We start from the raw sequence: 20,972 nt of genomic DNA, 5'->3' as shown, positions 1-20,972 counted from the left end.
ATGACAATTTCATGCCCCTAAATACTGTATCACTAATGACAAACAATGCTTGGAGTCCCTACTCTGTGCCAGCATGTGTCAGCTCAATCTTCCTGGCAACGCTAACTAGTAGGGACTATTATTAATCTCACTTTCTAGGTGAAGGAAAGGCACTCAGAGGTTCAAGAATTCACCTGCTGGTCAGCCATGGGGCCAGGATTTAAATCCAGGCAGTCCTGACTCCAGAGCCTATCTTAACCCTTATCTGATACTGGGGTGGCAATAAATTTGCTAATTAAGAGCCCACAATCTAGAGCTCACAGTCCAGTTACGCTGAAGAAATTCTGCCTGTTTTCCACTGCATCTGAGGACAGAATCGGGGCCCAAGATCAAACGCTGGAAGTTTCAAGAAAGCGGATTTTAGATTTAACATACAGAAGGACAATTAATTAGAGTCATCTGGTAATTAAATGAACCTTGCTGAGAAATGGCAAGCTCCCATCAGTCCGAAGGCTCAGAAGAGGCTGGAAGATACCCTGTCAGGATACTGCTGATGGAACTCCCACACTGAATCTGACCTCTGGGTCTTGTTGGGCCAGAACTAAAGAGGACAGTGGCTCCATTAGCTTCAGAATAATAAACAACAGTCAGCATCTTCAAACTCAGACCGGGAGAAATACTTTACTGCATTATTCTTTGATTCCCCAGGGTCAGGCATGCACTCAGGAAAGGTATTGGGGTGGTGATTAGAAATGTTAAGGAATTCCTCAAAGGTCTAAATTGGTTCTGGTCATCATGTGATCATCTCTGCAGGGGTAGAGGGAAGTTCTAAGTCAACCCCTCCAGCCCAGCTCATTTTCAGTGCTGCAGTCCCACATCTGTGGCTGTGGATAGAACAGCCAAATGTTGCTGCTATTTGTAACATAACAAAACCTGAGTCCTTTGTTCTGCTCTTCACCTCTTAGAGAATATAAGGTTTCTCATTCCGCCATGGCTACAAGCACTGCCAGTCTCCCAGCCTATAAGGCTTGCAATCTAGCTACTTTTCGTATTTTTTATCACTTATTATGGATTCTTCTTTAGTCATGTGCCTCATATTTGACTCTTTTTCCCCAATTCTAGTCAGCACCCTAATCTAAGTCCTTATGGTCGATATTTAAATTATGACAGAACACTTCTAGTTAGCCATTCAGCTCTAGGTTTACCTTCTCCATCTTGCAAATTATTGCCATATTAATTTTTCTCCCCAAATACCATATTTTTTATCATGCTTCACTTGTTCAAGAAATAATGGTTGCTTAATATTTATTTACAATAGAGTCCTCAGTTAGCCTGCTGTACAAAGCCCTGCCATCAACAAGTCCTCTTGCTTAGCCAGCCTCCTCTTTCTGACTCCCACATGGTGACTCTCATTCAGTCACAGCAAACATGATAGTGGGTCTTGCACCTGTCAGGCTCTACTATCAATAGCATGTGACCTTTACTCTGAGATTGAGATCTACTATCCCCAAAGAGCTGTACTTTGTGCACAGCAGTTTTTATTACAATATTGGGCATAAGACCTATCTTCAAATATTTGGAAGAATGAAGGGAAAGGACTGGACTTCATCTGTAAAAGAAAAAAAAACACCACACCCTCAAACAGCTGTAGAAGCATTAGGTCAATGTTATGGGGAGGAAGGGAAAACCTAGCAAAACCTCTTAATTCATAAGGTACTAAACTCTTTATAACCAGAGATGTGTAAGCAGAGGCCTTCTAGCTGCCTACCAGGAATGCCAGGGATATAATTCTTTCATGACCTCGGAAGCTGGATTAGATGGTTTCCAAGGGTCCATTTAATTCTAATAGACACACTATAGAGTGATGCAAATTTCCATGTGAACAATTGTCACTGTTTTGGTGGCTGTGTGCCTTACCTCCTCAGAACTAAACATCACAAGAACAGAGCTTCATTTTCTATCCCTTCTTCCTGCCTCTCCCTGCCCTACCCAGCTGTCAGCCCAGGGATAGAATACTATCTCAAGTGCATGTCTATCAGCACCCGGAGACCATTAATGGCAACAGCGACTGAGGAGGGGGAGCAATGGGCATGGGGGCTGAAAGTGGTGTCTCCTAAGGTCAGTCTTCTGCTCATGTTAACGTAGCCCCAGGGCAGAGGGGAGCAGAGGAAAAGGATGACAGTGAGATCACAGCATCCTAACCGCGCTTTCAGTCAGGTCAAAAAACCCCTTGGGGGTACAGGCTGCTCTGGCAGAGAGGTCAGGTTCTGAGGGAGAAGAGAGACTCTTAAAGGGACTACTAAGGCTTTAAAGCTCGTGCATCACGGTCCAGCTCAGATCCCATATCCTGCTCTTCCAGACCTTGCGTGGCAGTACAGGAACATCACGTGCTCCTGCAGAGGTCCCAGGAACCTGAACAGTGAATGGAGCTGCCAGTAGGGGAGGGAAGGGGGCGCACTCACTTGTTGCAGTGTTGTTTGAGGTGTTTCTTGTAGCCATCATCATGCAAGACCACCTCAGGGTTGCAGGTGGCCAGCCAGTCTGCATTCTTTAACTCTGGGAGCAGCAGCTGGTTCTTCGTCTTCTTTCCCTTTCTCCCTCTGGGGACTGGAGCAGACAACCCTGAAACAGAAAAGCAGTCGATGAGACAAAGCAGCGTAAACATGGGGGTTAGAACAGAGCTGGGCTTGCAAAGAGGCAGCCAGGCTGTGTGTGGTGGCCCTGGACAACAGATCCCACTCCTCGCTCCACCGAATAGTGACTGATGGTGGTGAAGAGATGTGCCTGGACTCTAACTTAAGAAACCCCAGAACCATTCAGTCATGAAATAAGAATTTACCAAGCACCTTGTGAGGATCAAGAAAGGTGTACTATAACCTGTACACTTTGGGAACTTACAACGCAGCCAAGAAAAATAAACAGTGGATTTGAAACCTGAAGGTAAGCTATGGCCAAGCACAGGGAAGGCACAGACAGAGGTGGAGCTGAGACAGCACCGTGAAATGCAAAAGATAAACCACGGAGCACATGATGTCAGCCCCCACATGAGCCCCTCAGAAGAGGAACCCGTGTGATGCTTAAGTTAGTGGGCAGGAATGGCCCTTTAAGAGGGCCCAATAATACTAAACAAAACATCACAGTAGCACTGGATGAGTCTGAGGGGGAATTGAAAGAACTGTCCTTTCCCACAGGTAACATTCTGAAACATATCTGAGAAAGAAAGTCCCCCAAAGCACAGCAACATGGGCCAACATGAGAAGAGGGATGGAAGTGCAGGGGAGTTCGTGCTTCTCAGGCCACCTCTCACCTGAGTGGTTCTGGAGGGTCTGGGCCTGCCCATCTTTGGTAGGTGTGATCAATTCCCAAATGAAACTCTTAATCTTCTCGTCCCCCTTGTAATGCTTGACACAGTAAACCAGTAGGGCACGGCAAATCATCTCCATGTCCTTTTCATTCAGATGCCACTTGAAGCGCCCATGAGTCAGGATGTCCTTCCACCGGCCCCAGCTAAGAGCGGAAATACAGAAGGGTGTTGGAGGGAGCAAGGGCCATGCGTGCCCTCAACAGCACAGGACAAACAGGAGCCCCGAGAGCTTCTCACCCTCTGTTGGGTCTATTAATTGGCCTGAGGGCCTTGTCCTGGAAGGCCTTGGAGGACTGCATGCTGTAGCATACCAAATGCCACTAAGGTGATCTGGACACTGGACACTGAGAGCTTTATATGGTCACTATATTAAGAAGAGAGGGACAAAAATATTTGGAACTGGAAATAAAAATTTGGAATTAAAACAGAGTCCAGCTGCAGTATTCAAAAGCAATGGTGAACTCCCAGAGCCTTCTATTTCTACCAGAGCCAGAGCCCTGCACGAATCATGCCTTAACGGTAACATCTGTTGCACTGGCTCCTTATATATCCTTGGGGGGTAAAAAGCAGGAAATCAGTACCAGGCAGCAAATTAGTAGCAGAGATTTGCTGTGACAAGCATATGAGAAAATCATGGCATGTCTACAATATGGCAGGGGAGTGTACAATGACGGGGGGGTGGGGAGTCATGGGCAGAAAGCACAGCCTCTCTCGCTCTAATAGAGCCTCCATGAGCCCATAACTCCAGAGGTGACTGGAAAGACACACCGGACAAATCTCAGGGACTGAAAACCAAAAACAAACAGGCAAAGCCAATACCCACCCAAAGATGAGCAGGTTCTTCTCTACCCGGAAGCATTCAGCTCGGAGGTAGCGCCTGGTTTTGTCATTGAGGCGCCTGGACCTCGTGGGCCTTTCATCAGAGTCACTGTCCAACTCTGAAAACTCCATGAGCTCATCCTCCTCAAAGGAGTTGTAGTGTTTGGTCTGCTTTCTCACACGAGGTCGGTCGATCACTAAGCTTTCCTAGAAACAGAGAGGACCACTGGGGAGAAAGCCCTGCTTCTCTCTACCTCCATCACAATGCACACACATATATTGTTGACATTCCTCAGGACACATTTGGGAAAGAACCACACCCTGGTCTCATCCTACAGAAGGAAAGGCTCTCCCCAGCACACCTGCTATGTCCACGACAAGCAGAGGGGATCCTCTGGGACCTGCTGAAGTTGACGTGTTCCCCAGCCCCCAGTGTTGTCTGCCACCATCTGCTGTCTCTGCAGTTATTCTAACGGCTACGGGCAGGCAAGGCCCCCCAATGCCCAGAGTGGCAGTCTGCTCTTGCCAAGAAAGACTAGAGTGGTGCACCCCAGCTGTTCCGCCCAGCATGCAAAGGCAGTCTGCGCTCTGGAGACAGGACGAGTAGGAGAATTCCATCTGCTCAGCAACTTTCTGAAGACAAGCACACATTCCTGCTGTTCTATTTTCTGCCTTCCACTTTTGTCTTTCACAGAAAATGTAATTCCTAGCTCAGGAGCCTCACTCATCCTGGTGGCTCCCCTGGCCACGACCATCACCTCTTCTCTAGTCTCCATCATTTCATGCTTCTCATTCCTTCCCCTTACATCTCTTCCCAAAGACAGGCTAAGCTCATGAATATGCCTCTATGCAGCCCAGATAAATTTCTAGTGTCGACCCTGCTTCAGTCACCTTACTGTCTATAGTATAAGACCCTTTCCTTCCCCCTTTTGCCAACTGTCCTGCACACAGAGTAACTTCTTGACTGTGACATGGTAAAACACAGGTTACTGAAAGACTGCACCATATTCCTATTTGGAGAAAGAGGTTGAATTAAACAGCTCCTGGTGATCCTACAGAAGAAGAGTTAAGGCTGGATGCTGGCTACTGAATCAGCTGGATATCAGCAGGAACTGTCTCTGGGGCTTGTGGGTCCAGGAGAGTTCAATACTAACCTGAGAAGATAGGTTAAAAAAAAAAAGGGGGGATGTATGCTCATCCTGCAGTGAGGTGATAGGGTCCCAGATAGAGGGAGGGGAAACTAAAAAGGGGTGAGGGCACCTCATACTGGGTCAGGCAGCTGTAGTCACCAACGCTATCTCCAATTCTGCAAAGTGGGCATCACCACCTCCTTCTGTCTTGTTTCAGTCAGGTTAGGTACCTTGCCCAAGGCACACATGCAGTCAGGGGCAGAGACAGTGCTCAAACTCTGGTTTATTCCAAGACCATTATCTCTCTTATGTATAGAAACAGACAAATTCAAGATACTGAAAGAAAGGAAGCGAAGCCAACAAACTTTTCCTTAACATGCTTTTCCCCTCTCTTCCCGGTGTTCGTGTTTCTTTCACAGGAGTGGTGAAACAGGCAAAATGGTCCCATGGGATGCTGGCTTGGGCCAGAGGGCTAAACTTGACCTTTTTGGACAGTCTGTCTGATTTCCCAGGTGCCCAGTATATCCCATTAGGTCATTTTAAAATCTAACAATTAACATTTATGAAGCTCTGTCTATGTGCTAGGCATGTTTTAAGTGCATTACATCTAGCATCTCATTTAGGAATTAAGGCTCAGGAGTAAATAATGACTTGAGCTATGTGGGAATTTATGGTCCTATAAAACACAGTGAAATGTTCAATGGAATAAAACATTCTTAATGCTGTACCTTTTCATTCTTTGCTTCAGTGTCCAGTTCAGCTATTTTAGCCCATTTCTGCCAAAAATTTGGGTCATCCAAGGAAATATCTGTTCTGTTTCCTGAAGCCACAAAGCTGGCCTGTGAAGAAGACAAGAGGCAATAAGTGGTGCCTGAACACAGTGCAAAGCAATAAAACACCTGTGTTCTATCAGATGCACCAGAAACTCAAACAGAGCCTCAACGTTACTATTCCCTTTTAAAAGACTGGTGAGGAAATTACAATTTCAACCTCAAGATTGTTTTTTGGACTAGAAGACAAGCCCTAAGCCCTGGAAGAAATGGCAATGTGTTGCTTGACGTCTAGTTCCCTGTGAAAGAATTATTTCTTAAAACTTCCCTAGATAAAACTTTTCTTTCGGTTCACCAGTTACCAAATGTCTGCTACAGAATAGGCACTGGAGTGGGTAGTAGAAGGTGGACAGAGATACACGATGGCTATAAAGCACAAAACGTACTACTGAAAATGTCCCACAGAGCTCATGGAGCCAGTGGTCAGGGGAAGCTGAGCGTGAGCTGATAAGTGGCCTGATTAGCTGAATTCTAAATCCAGTGACTTGCAGGGCAGAGGAAAGAGGCACCTAGACTAGAAGCTGGGATTCTAGAGTAAAATGTATTTTCTCATGAAATGAACAAAATGCTTGAATTTGAGGACTGGAGTGTTCACTGGAATGTGGACCAAGGAGTGCTCTGCAAGGGATTCAAGGTGACCATTCAAGGGCTTCAGGTCAGTCTTTGTGAAAAGTGAACAGTGCCAACTGCGAGCTAAGGTGTCTGTCCTGCCTGCTGAAGACCAGCTACCAAAGGTTAGGAGTGGTTTTTTCTTTCTGTAGCTTCTGGCTCATTACTGACACACCCTCTAAGAACCTGTATCTTCAGTGTCACACAGAATAAATGTGTAGCCACACAATCTTAATGGTGCATTTAGAGAAATGGAAGCCTGGGAAATGAGGGTCAAAAGCATGAACAACTTTCTTCTCGCTCCCCCCCAGCATGGACTCTGGAGAGAAGGTCCTATACCTTGGCAAAAGTGGACCCCTTCCCTTCAGACTGGATGGTGATGGTGTGGGTTCTCCTCTGCAGAATCTGGTCTATGTCTTCTTCACAGAACTTGGAACCTTCGTCTTCCTCATCCATTAAGGCTCCATAAGCACCTTTCCGGAGCAAGTCCTCTACCTCCATTTTTGAAAGCTGCTGTACCTGGACAGGTCACCAAAGACTACTCACAAAGTGGAAAATGCACAGAGAAAAACAGCGTCCCATCTGGCCCTCATGACTCAGTACAGTTCCTCCACTAGGTGCACATGTCAGAATAAAGACATGGACAGCAAGCTTGAGAAAATGAAAACCCAGAGAAAGACACGCAAGAGAACTATGGGGAGGGCAGGCAGACGATCCTCTGTAGGGAGCTCTGGAACAAAACCCAACACGTGACCCAATGGCCCTAACATTCTTCAGGACGTTGGTTATCAACAAATGTCACATGCCATTAAAACTATGCACCACTGAAGAGGATATATTTAATGTTTATTTTATATTTTAGTTTGAGTCTGTATCTTTAAAAACCTCCAGATGTACCAAACGAGCTAAAGAATAATGATTTCTTCATTATTAAATAAATACACTAGTATTGGAAATGATGTCATTTCTTAACTAAAGAAAGGATCCTGTGCCAAGTGTGATCTTCTCAATTGCTTGTTGAAAACAGGAAATGGAAGTTCAAAACACCGTTTCCTGGTTCTAATTAAGAGTCTGGTTCTCTTTATATCAATCACAAGAGGGAATTCCATGACTCGCAGCACTGGTAACCTGAAGTATTATACTTAGCAACACATGCATAGCTAAGAGGATACAGAACATCTGGACTAAAGACAATTCATTTAAAAGGTTTAATTTCCAATCTTTGATGGCCTGAGCCCAGGATTAAGGAGATATTCTGCTATGTTTGCCTATACTTTAATACAATTTAAGAATCTTGGCTGAAATTTTCACTCCCCAAAGAGGGGGGAAAAGATTTTATTAATGGCCATACTTTAAGCTGCTAATCTATTAATTCATTTATTCATGGACCATCATGCATTGGACATCTTTAACATGCAAGGGCTGTTAGGGGCTTGGGGGATACAGATAAAACAGGTTCCACTGTACCCTCCGGGAGCTCAAAGTCTGGAGTAGGAAATAAAGCACGGTGACAACAGATAATTTCGAGTTAAGTGTTAAGATCTACTGACTTCTAACGGGCACTGTAAAAAACTGTTCACTGAAATGTTACTGCGCATTGGCCAGTCCTACCATATAACTGTTCCTACAGATTTCCTTTATCCATCTCTCAAATGCAGAGACCTGACCCTGAATTACCCTCCAGTGTAGGGAATTACCCAACAAAGTTGTGCAGCTTGACCCAGTTTAGTTAAAGTCAATCTTAAAACCGCTGTAAGAAGGAAGAATCCAGAGGCCCCAGCTGTGTGACAAATGCTTAAGGCTCCAGAGCAGGTACGTCATACTCACTCCATTGGTGCTGCCCTTTCGGTTGATGTCCTGCAGAACGGCCTTGTCCAGGCCCAGCTTTAGGCTGGCCTTGTCAAACATTTCTCGTTCATAGGAGTTCCGAGTAATGAGGCGATACACCTTCACGGCTTTACTCTGGCCTATCCGGTGACATCGGGCCTGAGCCTGGGGAGGAAAGAGGGTCATATATATCATGTCACCAGGTATAATGGCAGCAGCCCAAGGAATAAGGGAAATGCTTAAACTCCATGTGGTACGAGTGGTCAGGTCTCATAGTTATGAGTCATGGGACTGATTTAGGAACAGAATTCACCCAAATGTCAGCCGCCCTTTCAAGGTCACTTATTTCGTCACCTGCTATTTATTGAGTGACCACGTGTGCTAGGGTAAAGTGACGAGAAGAACATGGCTTACTTCCCTCCTCAGCCTGTGATCTTAGTGGAGGCACTCCTGGGATTCGGTCTGCTCTTTTGGGAAATGCCTAATTTTACCTCAGAAAATGTCACACACAGACAAAAGTAGAGAGGAGTATAATAACTTTGTATGGACAATCCTGTTTCATCTCTATTATGCCTCTACCCTCCAAGATTATTAGGAAGCAAATCCTAGGCACCATATTGTTTCACCCTTATATGTTTCAATATATATTTCTAAAGATAAGGACTTTTGTAAAACATATTACCATTGCCATACTTCAAAAATTAATATTCAGCCCAGCCGGGTGTGGCTCAGCGATTGAGCATTGACCTAGGATCCAGACGATCGAGGTTCAATTCCCAGTCAGGGCACATACCCCGGTTGTGGGCTCGATCAATGACTCTCTCATCATTGATGTTTCTATCTCTCTCCCTCTCCTTTCCTCTCTCTGAAATCAATAAAGATATATATTTTTTAAAAATTAATACTCAGCCAGTGTTCCAATTTCCCTGCTTATCTCCTACGTATTTGTTAAAGCTCGCTTGTTTGGATCAGGATCCAAGTAAAGATCATACACTGTAATTGGCTGGTATGTCTCAAGTCTCTTAATCTATAGATACTCCCTGCTTTGATCTCTCTTTTATCAAATGCAATTTTTTTTTTTTTTTGAAGAGACTAGATATTGGTCTTCTAGTTTAAGAGTCTACATTTTGCCGTCTTCATTCTGGCTGTGTCACAGAATAGGTTTCTCTGTTCCTTGTATCTCCTCTAAACTGGAAGTTATATCTTAAAGCTAAGATTTCATTTTTGGCAAGTGTATTTCATAGGTAGTGTTGAATTTCCATCAAGAGGCACATGATGTCTAGTGGCCTTTATATTGAACTGATGATCACTGCCTAGACTGTTTATTTCATTAGGGGTTACAATTCCCCTCGTCATATTTTTGGTTACCCTGATGTATATAGTTCATATAGGAGAGATAAGCTAAATGTCTCTCTTTAATCAGTTTCCAAAATAACAATCTCCAAAAGTGACCAAGGAAAAATTTTTATTATTACTTTTTTAAGGACACAATGAAGTTGCATTGAAATACATGTGCTATGTTTTACTGCACTGCTGTTATTATTTCTATTGCTGTTCAAAAGTGGCCTGTGAGGACGTCTTCAAGTTGGTTCCTGAGTTCTTCTGACATGATCCAGTCAAATCCAGAAAGGCGGAAGACTAAAATTTAACTCTGGTATTGGAATGGATTGGGAGGTAATCAGGATGAGCTCATGGTTGCAGTGTGTGTGCTTATGTTTGCACGTTATATCAAAGACCAGTAGTCTCTGATAGTGTCCTTGCTTTCTGGTATGACAACATGTTTCATGCTCCTACTGTATATTTCCTGCCTAGAATTGGATCCAGCCAAAATGATAGAGACAAGAGTCTGGATGTTCTAGAGGACCTCACTGCTCTTAGGTTGGTCATTGCTTCTAGGCCTCTTCGGTGGGCAAAAATAGAAGTTTTTGTGTGTGTACAGTATATACAGCCATTGCACATATAAGACAAAATACATTATTAGATCATACCAATACTTTAAGTTCATTAACCTTGTATCTGTATCTCTTTTTAGCCATGTTTAAAAGTTCAGTTCTCAACCACAACAGTATCATCACTCATTTGATTTATCCCACAATATATATAACAGTCTCAGAAAAAGTGCCATTGTAACCTCCCCAAAACATAATTACCAAAAACCATATAATATTTTTGTTTTCCCCCATTTAGGGTTATAGCCCACTATAATTATAGTGTTTTAAATACACATTTGCAAGTAGGTTTCTTTTTCCCAGTGGTAGGGTTAGCAATTTAGAAACTACTTCCAGTAGGATTGAACAAATCAGTACATATACTGAGGGTTGAAAAAGGAAGTTACAAATATGGAAAGAAGAAAAACTAGAATGACTCTGGTATTCGAATGGATTTGGAGGTGTCAGTATTAACTCATGGTTAGGTTGTGCACATGTGTATACAAACATGCATGTATACAGACATAGAAATAGATGCATACAGAGCTGTGTTCATGCTTAAGTTTATGTATATGTGTGTTCACACACACACACACACACACACACATATGAAGGCATGTTGTGTATATATGCATGTTTATATTCCTTGTGTGTATGTATTCTAGCTATGATCACTGTAAGGGTCTAGAAGCAATGGCATTCCAGTGGCAAAGAGCATAACTAACTCTCAGATCTTGGTTTCTAAATTCCATTGTTCATAAGACAGAACAAAAGCATGTTACAGAAATGGTTAATTCCAGGGTTGGGGTAGACAAGGTGTAAGACGAGCCTGAAACATGTTATTCTGTCAGAATGCAAGGTAGTACCCAAAGAGTGATGGGGACATATCAAAATAACACTTGAAACTTGAGGAAGCTGCCACTGGCTAAGTCTAGGACTATTTGAACATCAAAAGAAATAAAGATAACAATGGAATATACCCACTGAATAAAAAAGAATCCATGAATACATACTGACATAAATAAATGGGAGAAAAGGGAAATCTTTTTTTATAGTAAATATAACCAACAAAACGTAGGGTGACAGAAAATTACCACCTTGCAACCATCATAGTGATGATTGATTCTGGCAAAAATAATCAATGGAAACTAAAATAATAGGTAAAACTTTGATGAGGAACAGGATATTTACATAGTCTCAAATTATCGCTCCAAAATTGCTAATTACTTTCAAATGAAAAAATAGCACGACTTATAGTGGAGAAACCTGGCAGACATCACTTAACTAAGAGACCAAAGTCTGTATTATCAGACTAAAGAGACATCATATTTTCCTCTTGTGATAATGTTGACAAAGACATATCACTTCAGTAGTAGTACTAAACCTGAATCCAATCCTGAGGAGACACAAACACAAAATGAGGGACAGTCAGTCTATAAAACAACTGGCCTGTACTCTTCAAAAACATCAAGGTCAGGAAAATGAAAATTGAGAAACTGACCCACATTAAAGGAGCCTAGAGATGAGAACTTTATGTAATGGGTGATCATAGACTGGATCTTAGGGGGAGTAATAGCTATAAAGAGTGTTGAGAGAAATGACAGAATTTGAATATGGACTATGGATTTGAGACAGTGTTCTCATTTCCTGATTCTGAAAACTGAAGTGTGTTTATATAAGAGAATGTCCTGGCACTTAGGAAACACACACTGAAGTACTTAGGGGGCAACTTTCTCTCAAATGGTTCAGTCAAAAAATGATGTATGTGTGCAGGCACATGTATATGGCTATGTATGCACTCAGAGGCCCAGAGGAGAGGGTTAAAAGGGGGAAGAATAATAAAGTCAATGCAGCAAAATGTAAACAGTTGGTGAATCTAGACTAAGGGTATATAGGACTTGCAAACTGAAATTGTATCAAAATGACGATTTAAAAAATAATAATATAGACATTTGAAATAATTTCTCTCTTGGGGTTATGCTGTTTACTTGCTATACCGCCAGATTCAACTGTTTCACTTTGCTTTAGAATTTTAGGAATTAATTTTCCCCTACATTAATTTAACCACAATGAAGGGGGTGGGAATGAACAAAACTAGACCCAGTAACTTTGGAAAACAGCATTTTGACTGCATACTATAAGATGAATGACAAAAAACACACTATAGTCCAATATTATAAGCTGGAAAATTTAGTTTTCACAGAATAAGGGTTAGCAATTCTGAAACTAGTGTATTCATGTGTATACTAGGATTGAACTCATGAATAAATATACTTTGGTATGATAATGAGATCAAGGCTTCTTGCAGCCAGGGAAGGGAGCCACAAGTAAGGAAGAGGGGGAGGTCAGAAAGAATTCTGTGGTGTTGGACTGGAATCAGCAATCTCACTATGGATGGACAGAAACGGAATAAACAGAGACGTGCAGCATGAGTATTTGTGTTAGTATACAAATATATTTCCTAGCTCTGTCTGCTCAGAGTCTGAAGCAGTAATACTCCAGTACCAAATATTAGCTTCTAAGTGCCATTCTCAAATAAAAGGAACCAGGGGTCCTTCGAGAAATGGTCAATTCCATGGCTCTGGCAAGGAAAATGGGACATGAGCCTGAACACCTTGTGGTGCTAGAAAGGAAGTGCTTAAAAACTGATGGCAGCCTGTCACATGACATAGGAGCCAACGTGAAGGACCTACAACTGACCGAATCTGAACAAAATAATTTTATTCCCATAAAGCGAAATAAATATCCTTGAGTTTATAATGATAGAAATAAATAAGTGGTGGGCAAAGGCCAACTATTCTTTATAGTAGCATTCCCATTAATATATGCAGAAGGAGTGACTGGAACAGAAAATTACCTTTAACTAAACACCATAAATAATATTTAATGAAGGCAAAACCACTGATGAATGATAAAATTAATAGGCAAAAGTCTGATGAGAAACAGGTTATTTAAAGTCTCAAAATATCTCCTTCCAAGATACTGATTAATTTTAAAGATAAAAATAGTTACTTTACAGTGGAGAAACCCAGCAGAACCCACTCAAACAAGTAGTCAAGGTTAACATCACAAGTAATATGATGTACTGACATCATGTACCCTATAATATGATACACAGAAAAGGTCATAACATCACTTCTATGATATTCTTGCCCAAAATGCATAACTTCAAAATCTGATTATAAGAAAGCATCAAGCAAACAAAAATTGAATCATTCTAGAAAAGAGCTGATCAGTACCCTTCAAATGTGTCAAGGTCATGAAAGATAAGGAAAGACAGAAGCTGTTACAGATTGGAGCAGACTAAGGAGTCATGACTTCTGAAGGAAAGTGAGATCCTAGGTTGAGTCCTAGACCAGAAAAAGAACATCTGTAGGAAACTGAAGGAATATGAAGAAGGTCTGTAGGTAGAGTATTATATCAATGATGATTTCCTGGTTTCAATAATTATATTATGGTTATATAAAATATTAAGGGAAGCTGGGTGAAGGGTCCTAGAACTTTGCACATATTTTGGAACATTTTAAAGGTTTAAAATTATTTCAGAATAAAAAGTTTTTTAACAGACTGAGGAATCTCAAAGGGAAGGGGGAGGTGGGAAGAGATTAACCGAAAAACTTATATGCATATATGCATAACCCACGGACACAGACCATAGTGCGCGAAGGTCTGGGGAGGGGGAGAGAGTGGGATGGGGTGGCAGCAGGGTGGAGGGGGTCAATGGGGGAAAAAAGAGGACATCAGTAATACTTTCAATAGAGATAAATTTAAAAAATAATTTTGTTTTATAATGCTATAAAAAACTTAGAATGGTTCCAAAGAAAAAAATGGAAAAAGGCGTATTTGGAAAAACTAGCTTCTATCCCTGTCACTTCCATCCTGTTTCCTCACCCCCCCCCCGTAAGTAACCATTTAAAAGTAAAGCTTTTGTTTGTTTTTCCTTTCCATGGGGTGCAGTGGGGAGAGGACACAGCCTTTTTAGATAAATGGTAGCCCAGTACACATACTTTTCCCACCCAACACTATATTAAGGAGTCTGCAGACACAGTCCTCATTCTTTTACATATGGTTTAGTCAATCAGCCTTCTACTACTGGACAACTAAGTTGTTTAGTCTTTGGCTCTTACAACTAGTTGCCATACCTTCTTTCTGTACCTTTAGTGGTAGTTAAATCTTTAGTATTAGGGGAATATTTGAAGGATAACTCTGATAAATGAAGAAAGGGATCAAAGTAAGTAATATGGTTTATGGAGTCTATAAAGCAGCAACAATATGTGGCCATAGCACTGACGCTGATTTTCTTTTTTGGCTCATCCAGTGTTGAGAGTAAACTACAGGAGGAGTTTAAGAAATGTTCTGAGCAAAGGTCTAATAAGAGGAGCTCTGCAGACACCGTTAATTACCTCTTTGGTATCCACATTCCCTTCCTTCCTCACCACCAGAACCCTGATTCTTGCAAAGGGCAGCAACGTGTTCAACTGAAACCACTTCCAGCCTCCTGGGATGGCAAGGTAACGCAGTTCTAGACAGTGAGATGTAGCAGAAGTCTACTGGGGATATCTGGGAAGGTTCTGCTCTCCTGAAAAAAACATCATACCTTCCTGCCTGGGACATGAAGTATCCATCTGGGAACCAAGAGGATGTAAACCACATTCACTGAGGATGGTGGAGCAGAAAGACAGAAGGAACCTGGGACTCTGACAACACTAGGAAGCCACCCCACTAGTCCTGACTACACATCTCTGGACTTCTCATTAACTGAGAAAAACAAACCTGTTTGGGGAGTACCACTGTCACAAGCAGCTAAGTGATATCAGGAGATAAACATTCACTCTACCAAGATGACTTACCTGAAAGATAAAAGGATGAGTCTTGTAACATTTAATAGACTTGTCATTTTACAGTCAAATTCCAAGCAGTTAATCAGATATTCCTAATTTTCCTAATCAGAACTCACATACCCAAAAATGTGGTAGAGAAACATTCAGAACTAGGGCAGTAACTGAGATGGAGTCCAAAAAAGATCCATCGGCAAAGGTATAAATACAGACCTTGGAGTAGGCAAGCGGGGGCAGCGATGCCACCCCCACAGGGAAAATTACAGAGCTCTGATGCGCTCCTGCACGATCTGCAGGCCCACAGTTAGTTCTTTAGTTTTTAATATATTTGAGGTGAACAAAGGCCTATGAAAAAAAGTACTGATGTTCAGATCCAGTGACTGTAATGGGAAGAAATGGAGAGTAGCTTAGTTGCCCAAACAGTGAGATTTGAAATTCATTCAAGCCTTTAACTGACTATTGTCACTTTCAAGTCCAGGACATGGCAAAATCTTACACCATATCTTTACAATCATATGAAAATAAAATAGCTGGTAAAGAACCAAGCATAATGTTATAACTTCTCTTGAATCGTATACTCCTTTTTCAAATCATTAGCTCTATTACACTTAAAAAGTAGATTTTCTTTAATACTTTAAAATACTACTTGTTCCTTGATGAAAAATCTGCATAATTAGAGAGGTTAAAAAAATTACTACCAGTGCTACCAGAACCCAACCATTTTTAGCATGCTGGTATAAGGTCCCAGCCCAGTTTCTACACACAAGTGCTTTATTTCAAGCCCAGCAATTTTACATTCTCCTGCCAATCTAAAAGTCTGCCTTCGCAGGTCACCCACTCACACAGAAGAGGAATTGGGCTCTCTGCAGTATGAATCAGGGAGCGCTGGGAAGCACTGGGAAGTGACTTGCCCTTTGCAGACCTATGTTTGGAATCTGAAATTTCTATCTCTAGATTTATTCCTTGGAGAAAGGTATCATCCCCTTTTAAAATGTAAACATCTTTGGGAAATAGGACAGGTACGTGCCCACTGAAACAGAATCACTATTTCTACTCTGGGATTCAACTTAATTGCCCAGACCAAAGTTCTGTACACCTTTGCTTCCCCAGGCCTGGCCTGGCGTCTAAGGGCTCAATAAACATGTCAATAAGTCACTCAAGAGCTGGCTGAGAACAGGAAGGAGAGAGGAGTTGACAGCATGAGAAATGAAAAAGGATGCTTTGGGGTAGCAGAAAAAAGGGAGCAGGGGGTGAAAAAGAGAGGACACTGACAAGAGAGGCAGGAGAGTAGTCAAAAGAAACCTGACACTTTATTTGGGACTGAGGCTATACAGTAAGTGCCTGGCCCACCTGCTTCAGGGGTGCCAGCTATGTTCACTCCCACCCTAAGTGGTCACATTTTTTATTCCCTCTGTCTGGAACATTCTTCCTTCTGATCTTATAATTTAGGATCCTTCCCCATCATTTAGATCTCTGCTCAGATCACCTTCTTAAAGAAGCCTTCCTAGACTACTCTCTAAACCAGGGTACCCAACCTCCATCATTCTTATCCCCTTATCCTGTTTTATTTCTTTGTAGTAAGTATTGCTATCTGTAACTTACTGAACACAGTTCCACACAATTTGTTTTACAACTTTTCCCCAAGCTTTAGCCAACTGTTGCCATTTAATCATTTAAAGAACTGGTTTTTAAACTAGTAGACTGCTTTTTTCAAATAAAATGTTACCTGGAAACTCATTAAATGAAAACAACAAAGCAGAATGACTTTGTGTGAAGTGGTGGCCACAGAAAAACCCCAACATGCATCAGTTTGGCTCCCTCTCCCGGCCTCCCTTCTCCTGTGGCATCCCCTAGGCTACCTCTTCAGTTTTGTGAAGCAGCAGCCTCCAAACTTCTTTTATCAACCATTGTGTCATGAAAAAGATTGTGAGGCATCCACTACTCTCCCTACCGTACACTCACACTATGAGTATTAGCAAATATCCCAAGATACACTTAGGATAAAGTTCATCATTAATAATAATGTAAATCTATATTCTAAATAACCTCCTCTTTAGCTGACTTACTGTCCGATCTGATCACTGTTTATACTTTCAAACAGGGTTGATGAAGAACTCTAAACCAGAGGTGTTAGCTCTGCCATTGTCTGTTTTTTTTATGCTTGCTTTTTAAATGTATTAACTTCAAACTTTGCAATAATCTTTTAAAGTCACCATTATTAGCTTGGTTAAAACTAGAAAACATAATCTGCAAATCCACTTAAAAGGGCATATATAAACTCTGCATTAAGTGCTGAGCAAATGAACTAGTAAAGATTGCTGTCACCCCTGCCACACCTCAGAATTTCCCCGCCCCTCTGAGTTATCTCCTTAACTGTTTATGATATCTGACCATCTAACAAACAAGCCAAGTGAAAATGCCAGAATTGAGGATTAGTCAAGCTGAATAACTTTATGTCTGATGATGATAATAAGGAAGTAGTTCTATTCTATATCTGGAGGCTACCACTGTGAAATACCATTTGATTTAAGTAAAAGAAAAGAACCATTCTCTGATAAGTGGGATGGGTTGACATTTACTTTTCATTCCGTTGCCCCCCGACCGAGGCCCTGCGCCTGTCATTTGGCTGACAACATAGCGTGGAGCATGGCAGACACTCTATAGCCAAGCCAGGCCCTGCCATGATGTTCTTGGGTTCAGGGAGGCTAAGGCAAACAGTAATCATCCTAATGGTTACCTGCAAGTCATTTTGTGGGTTCCAGTCTGAATCAAATATGATGCAGGTATCAGCGGCTGTGAGATTGATCCCCAGGCCTCCCGCTCTGGTGCACAGAAGAAAGACAAAGCGGTCTGAGTCTGGCTTACAGAACCGGTCGATGGCTGCCTGGCGCAGGTTTCCCCGTACTCGCCCATCAATTCGCTCATAGGTGTATCTGAGGGGACCCAAACGAACGAAAGCCCAGGTGTTAATCATGACTTCAATGGAGAACAGCAAATAACGCAGGAAGCTGTTGACCGATGGCCTTAAAACCCTCACTTCTAAATTTGGACCAAATGCCAGCAGTCTAGAAGGGATCCTCACTCTCTCCATATGCAGCAGGGTAGACACCTAAAACTGCATTGCAGAATGTCCCCCCCTCAAAACAAACAAAAACCAAACCAAAACAAAAAACCAGCCACAAACTAAGGAGGACTAGGAGAATTGTAAACATAAAAAGTATCAATTCCCACTGCCCAAGTAACTTATTCTCAAGTTATTTCCCAGTTTTCACTTGCACTGAATGTAATCACAAGACCAGGAAAAGCAAAAAAAAGCCTCAACCACCTCCTCTTAGCTGTGTTTGTAACAAGGAATCAGAGTTTAAATCAGCCTCTCGCTGCTTTCTGGTAAACTGAAAATGGAAGGCGGCTATTCTGACAGGCAGCCCCTTTACGTCTGGGCTGGTCACTTCTAGCCTAACAGTTCCTCAAAGCTGTAGAAGTGCACAGCAAAACCTCCAAGTTTATAGCTGAAACCAAGGTCTTCTGGGCAGTATATTGCCAAGCAAGTGGGGATAGCTCACAGAAAATGTTTTGTGCTATGTCAGGGATGGGGGGAACGGAAGAATTTTTAAAGCAAAATAGAGTGAGGAAGTAAAGCTGAATATCCTTAAGAAGGCATATACCTGTATAGAAAGCTAAGAAATAAAGGTGGAAAGCATGGAGGAGAGGGGAAAAGGAAAGAGAATCGGAAATGAAACTGCTATGGGATCAGATTACTGCCCGTCTAGCCAGTTAGAAAACACAGGTGGAATCTTTCTGATGAAGATCATATAATTAACAGCATCAAAATATTGTAGCAACCTGGACAGCTGCTGAGAGTCTTATTCTTCTTACTTACCCCCTGACAACACACGAACTAACAAGGGGATGTTACCCTGGGCCCAATTTGACCTCCAAGCACCAACTGGTTGGCACAGTAGAGGTATCAGAACCTTGTGAGAAAAGGACCAGGTCGTCCTAGGCCCAGCAACAGCCAAGAACAAGAATCCTGATGAAAATCTCTTATTAGTAGCCCAGAATTAGGAAAATCTGGGGTCTAAAATTCAGATAAATAATTGGCAAGAGAATAAGGATGGGCAGTCTAGGGGTAGACGATTCTGTTGGGATGACTCTAGAAAACTAAACTTGGCAACATAATCCTGACTTCCTCGAGGAAAAGGAAAATCCACGTAAAGAAACCAGACTAACTCAGACTCTGAGGGACGTGTAACGCAGCAAAGAACCAAGCCTGAAGATGTTTTCCATTTCCAAAGCTACAGAACATCCATACCTGGAAGAATGGGTGCAGGCTTCCCTTACTACTTAACGTAACAAACTTCAGAATAATATATGAAACTACAGTAGCAAATAAAATGAGTGGTGATGACAGGATTGTCATGAAGGCAGGCTAAGATGATCTTGTGTCACAAGGTAAAAGCTAAGGGTTATATTCTGAATTCTACAAAACTATGAAGCAATTAGATTTAACTATCATTATTAATAATAACAGCCACAGCAATACTATCAGCAGCAAGTGAAGTTCAAGCTCTGTGCCAGGCACTGTGATACGCGCTTTATCTGCATCATCACGTTTAACTCTCACAATAATCCTATGAGGTAGTTTTACTATTCTTGTCCCATTTTACGCTTGAGGAAACTTCAAAAACAACAACAAACACCCATACAAGCAAAGTAACTTGCTCGGTTACCTAGCTGGTTAGTGAGCTGAACTCAGATCCATTTGACTCTAAGTCCACACTCAACCAGTTTGCTGTGTGGCCTCCATATCGTACCCTACATTTCAATGCAGCAGGATAGAAAGATTTCCCTAAGATCTTAGAAGAGAAAGTTAAATAAGAGACACTAGTTAACTTAGGCAACTTGTAGCTCAGGGGTGAGGCGAAAGAAGAAAATATAGGTATCAAAATGATTTTGATAAATTAATGCACCGAGGATCTTGCCTGGGTGGGTTCTCACAGCAGTTTGGCCATGTGTGTGATGTGGTGGAAGAAGCACAGGATTTGGAGTCAGGAGACAGGGCAGACACAATGAAACAATAGCAGCTACTGCCCCCACCATCACACATGCCAACGATGAACGCCACAGGCACAGAGGACTCAATGTTCTCTGACAAGACTCCCGCAGCCACCGGAGAGGAGCGAGATGCCCGTGGATCTGAATGAGGCAGAGAAGTAGCACAGCCTTGGGAGGAGAAGTCAATGAATAGATAGTGTTCTGCCAGCTATGACATAACAATGGTTTTAGAAATTGTGCACGATGACTGGAACATTAATTCTCATTTCCATCACTTGTTCAGTTTTGAGGGAGTGCTCTCAAAGAACACAAAACTAAAATAAAAATCCAATTATTAGAGTTCTTTTAAACTGCTCCTCATCCCCCTCACTTCTGAGCCAGGTCCTGTGGCTATGCTCTCAGCCCTGGATGAGAGTATGGCATGAAATTAAATGGGAACAAAGCCAAACTGACAGCTGGAGAGGCAACAAGGCTGAAGAACAAAGAAAATCTTGAGGGCTAGTAAGTCTGAATGAAGAAATCAGACATCATAAAATTTCCTACACCAAACATCAGTGGAGCAATTAACCCTCTGCATCAGGTACTGTGAACAA

The 20,972-nt window shown here is 42.1% G+C and overlaps 1 protein-coding gene across 1 annotated transcript in view; it reads right to left on the bottom strand.

Moving 5' to 3' along the window:
- CHD6 (chromodomain helicase DNA binding protein 6) overlaps window positions 1-20,972 on the bottom strand; it is a 169,849-nt gene that overhangs the window by 44,812 nt on the left and 104,065 nt on the right. The window contains exons 17-23 of the mRNA XM_016219329.2: window positions 18,062-18,257; window positions 8,559-8,723; window positions 7,071-7,250; window positions 6,021-6,131; window positions 4,167-4,369; window positions 3,287-3,486; window positions 2,442-2,601 (exon numbers count right to left, since the gene is read on the bottom strand). Coding sequence (XP_016074815.2) covers window positions 2,442-2,601; window positions 3,287-3,486; window positions 4,167-4,369; window positions 6,021-6,131; window positions 7,071-7,250; window positions 8,559-8,723; window positions 18,062-18,257 — 1,215 coding nt within the window. The remainder of the gene's footprint in view (window positions 1-2,441; window positions 2,602-3,286; window positions 3,487-4,166; window positions 4,370-6,020; window positions 6,132-7,070; window positions 7,251-8,558; window positions 8,724-18,061; window positions 18,258-20,972) is intronic.

The sequence above is a fragment of the Miniopterus natalensis genome, chromosome 7 (genome assembly GCF_054644295.1).
Source record: "Miniopterus natalensis isolate mMinNat1 chromosome 7, mMinNat1.hap1, whole genome shotgun sequence".
In the NCBI taxonomy this organism is placed as follows: domain Eukaryota; kingdom Metazoa; phylum Chordata; class Mammalia; order Chiroptera; family Miniopteridae; genus Miniopterus; species Miniopterus natalensis.
The sequence above is the reverse complement of the archived record's forward strand: the minus strand, read 5'-3'. Positions and strand labels throughout refer to the sequence as shown.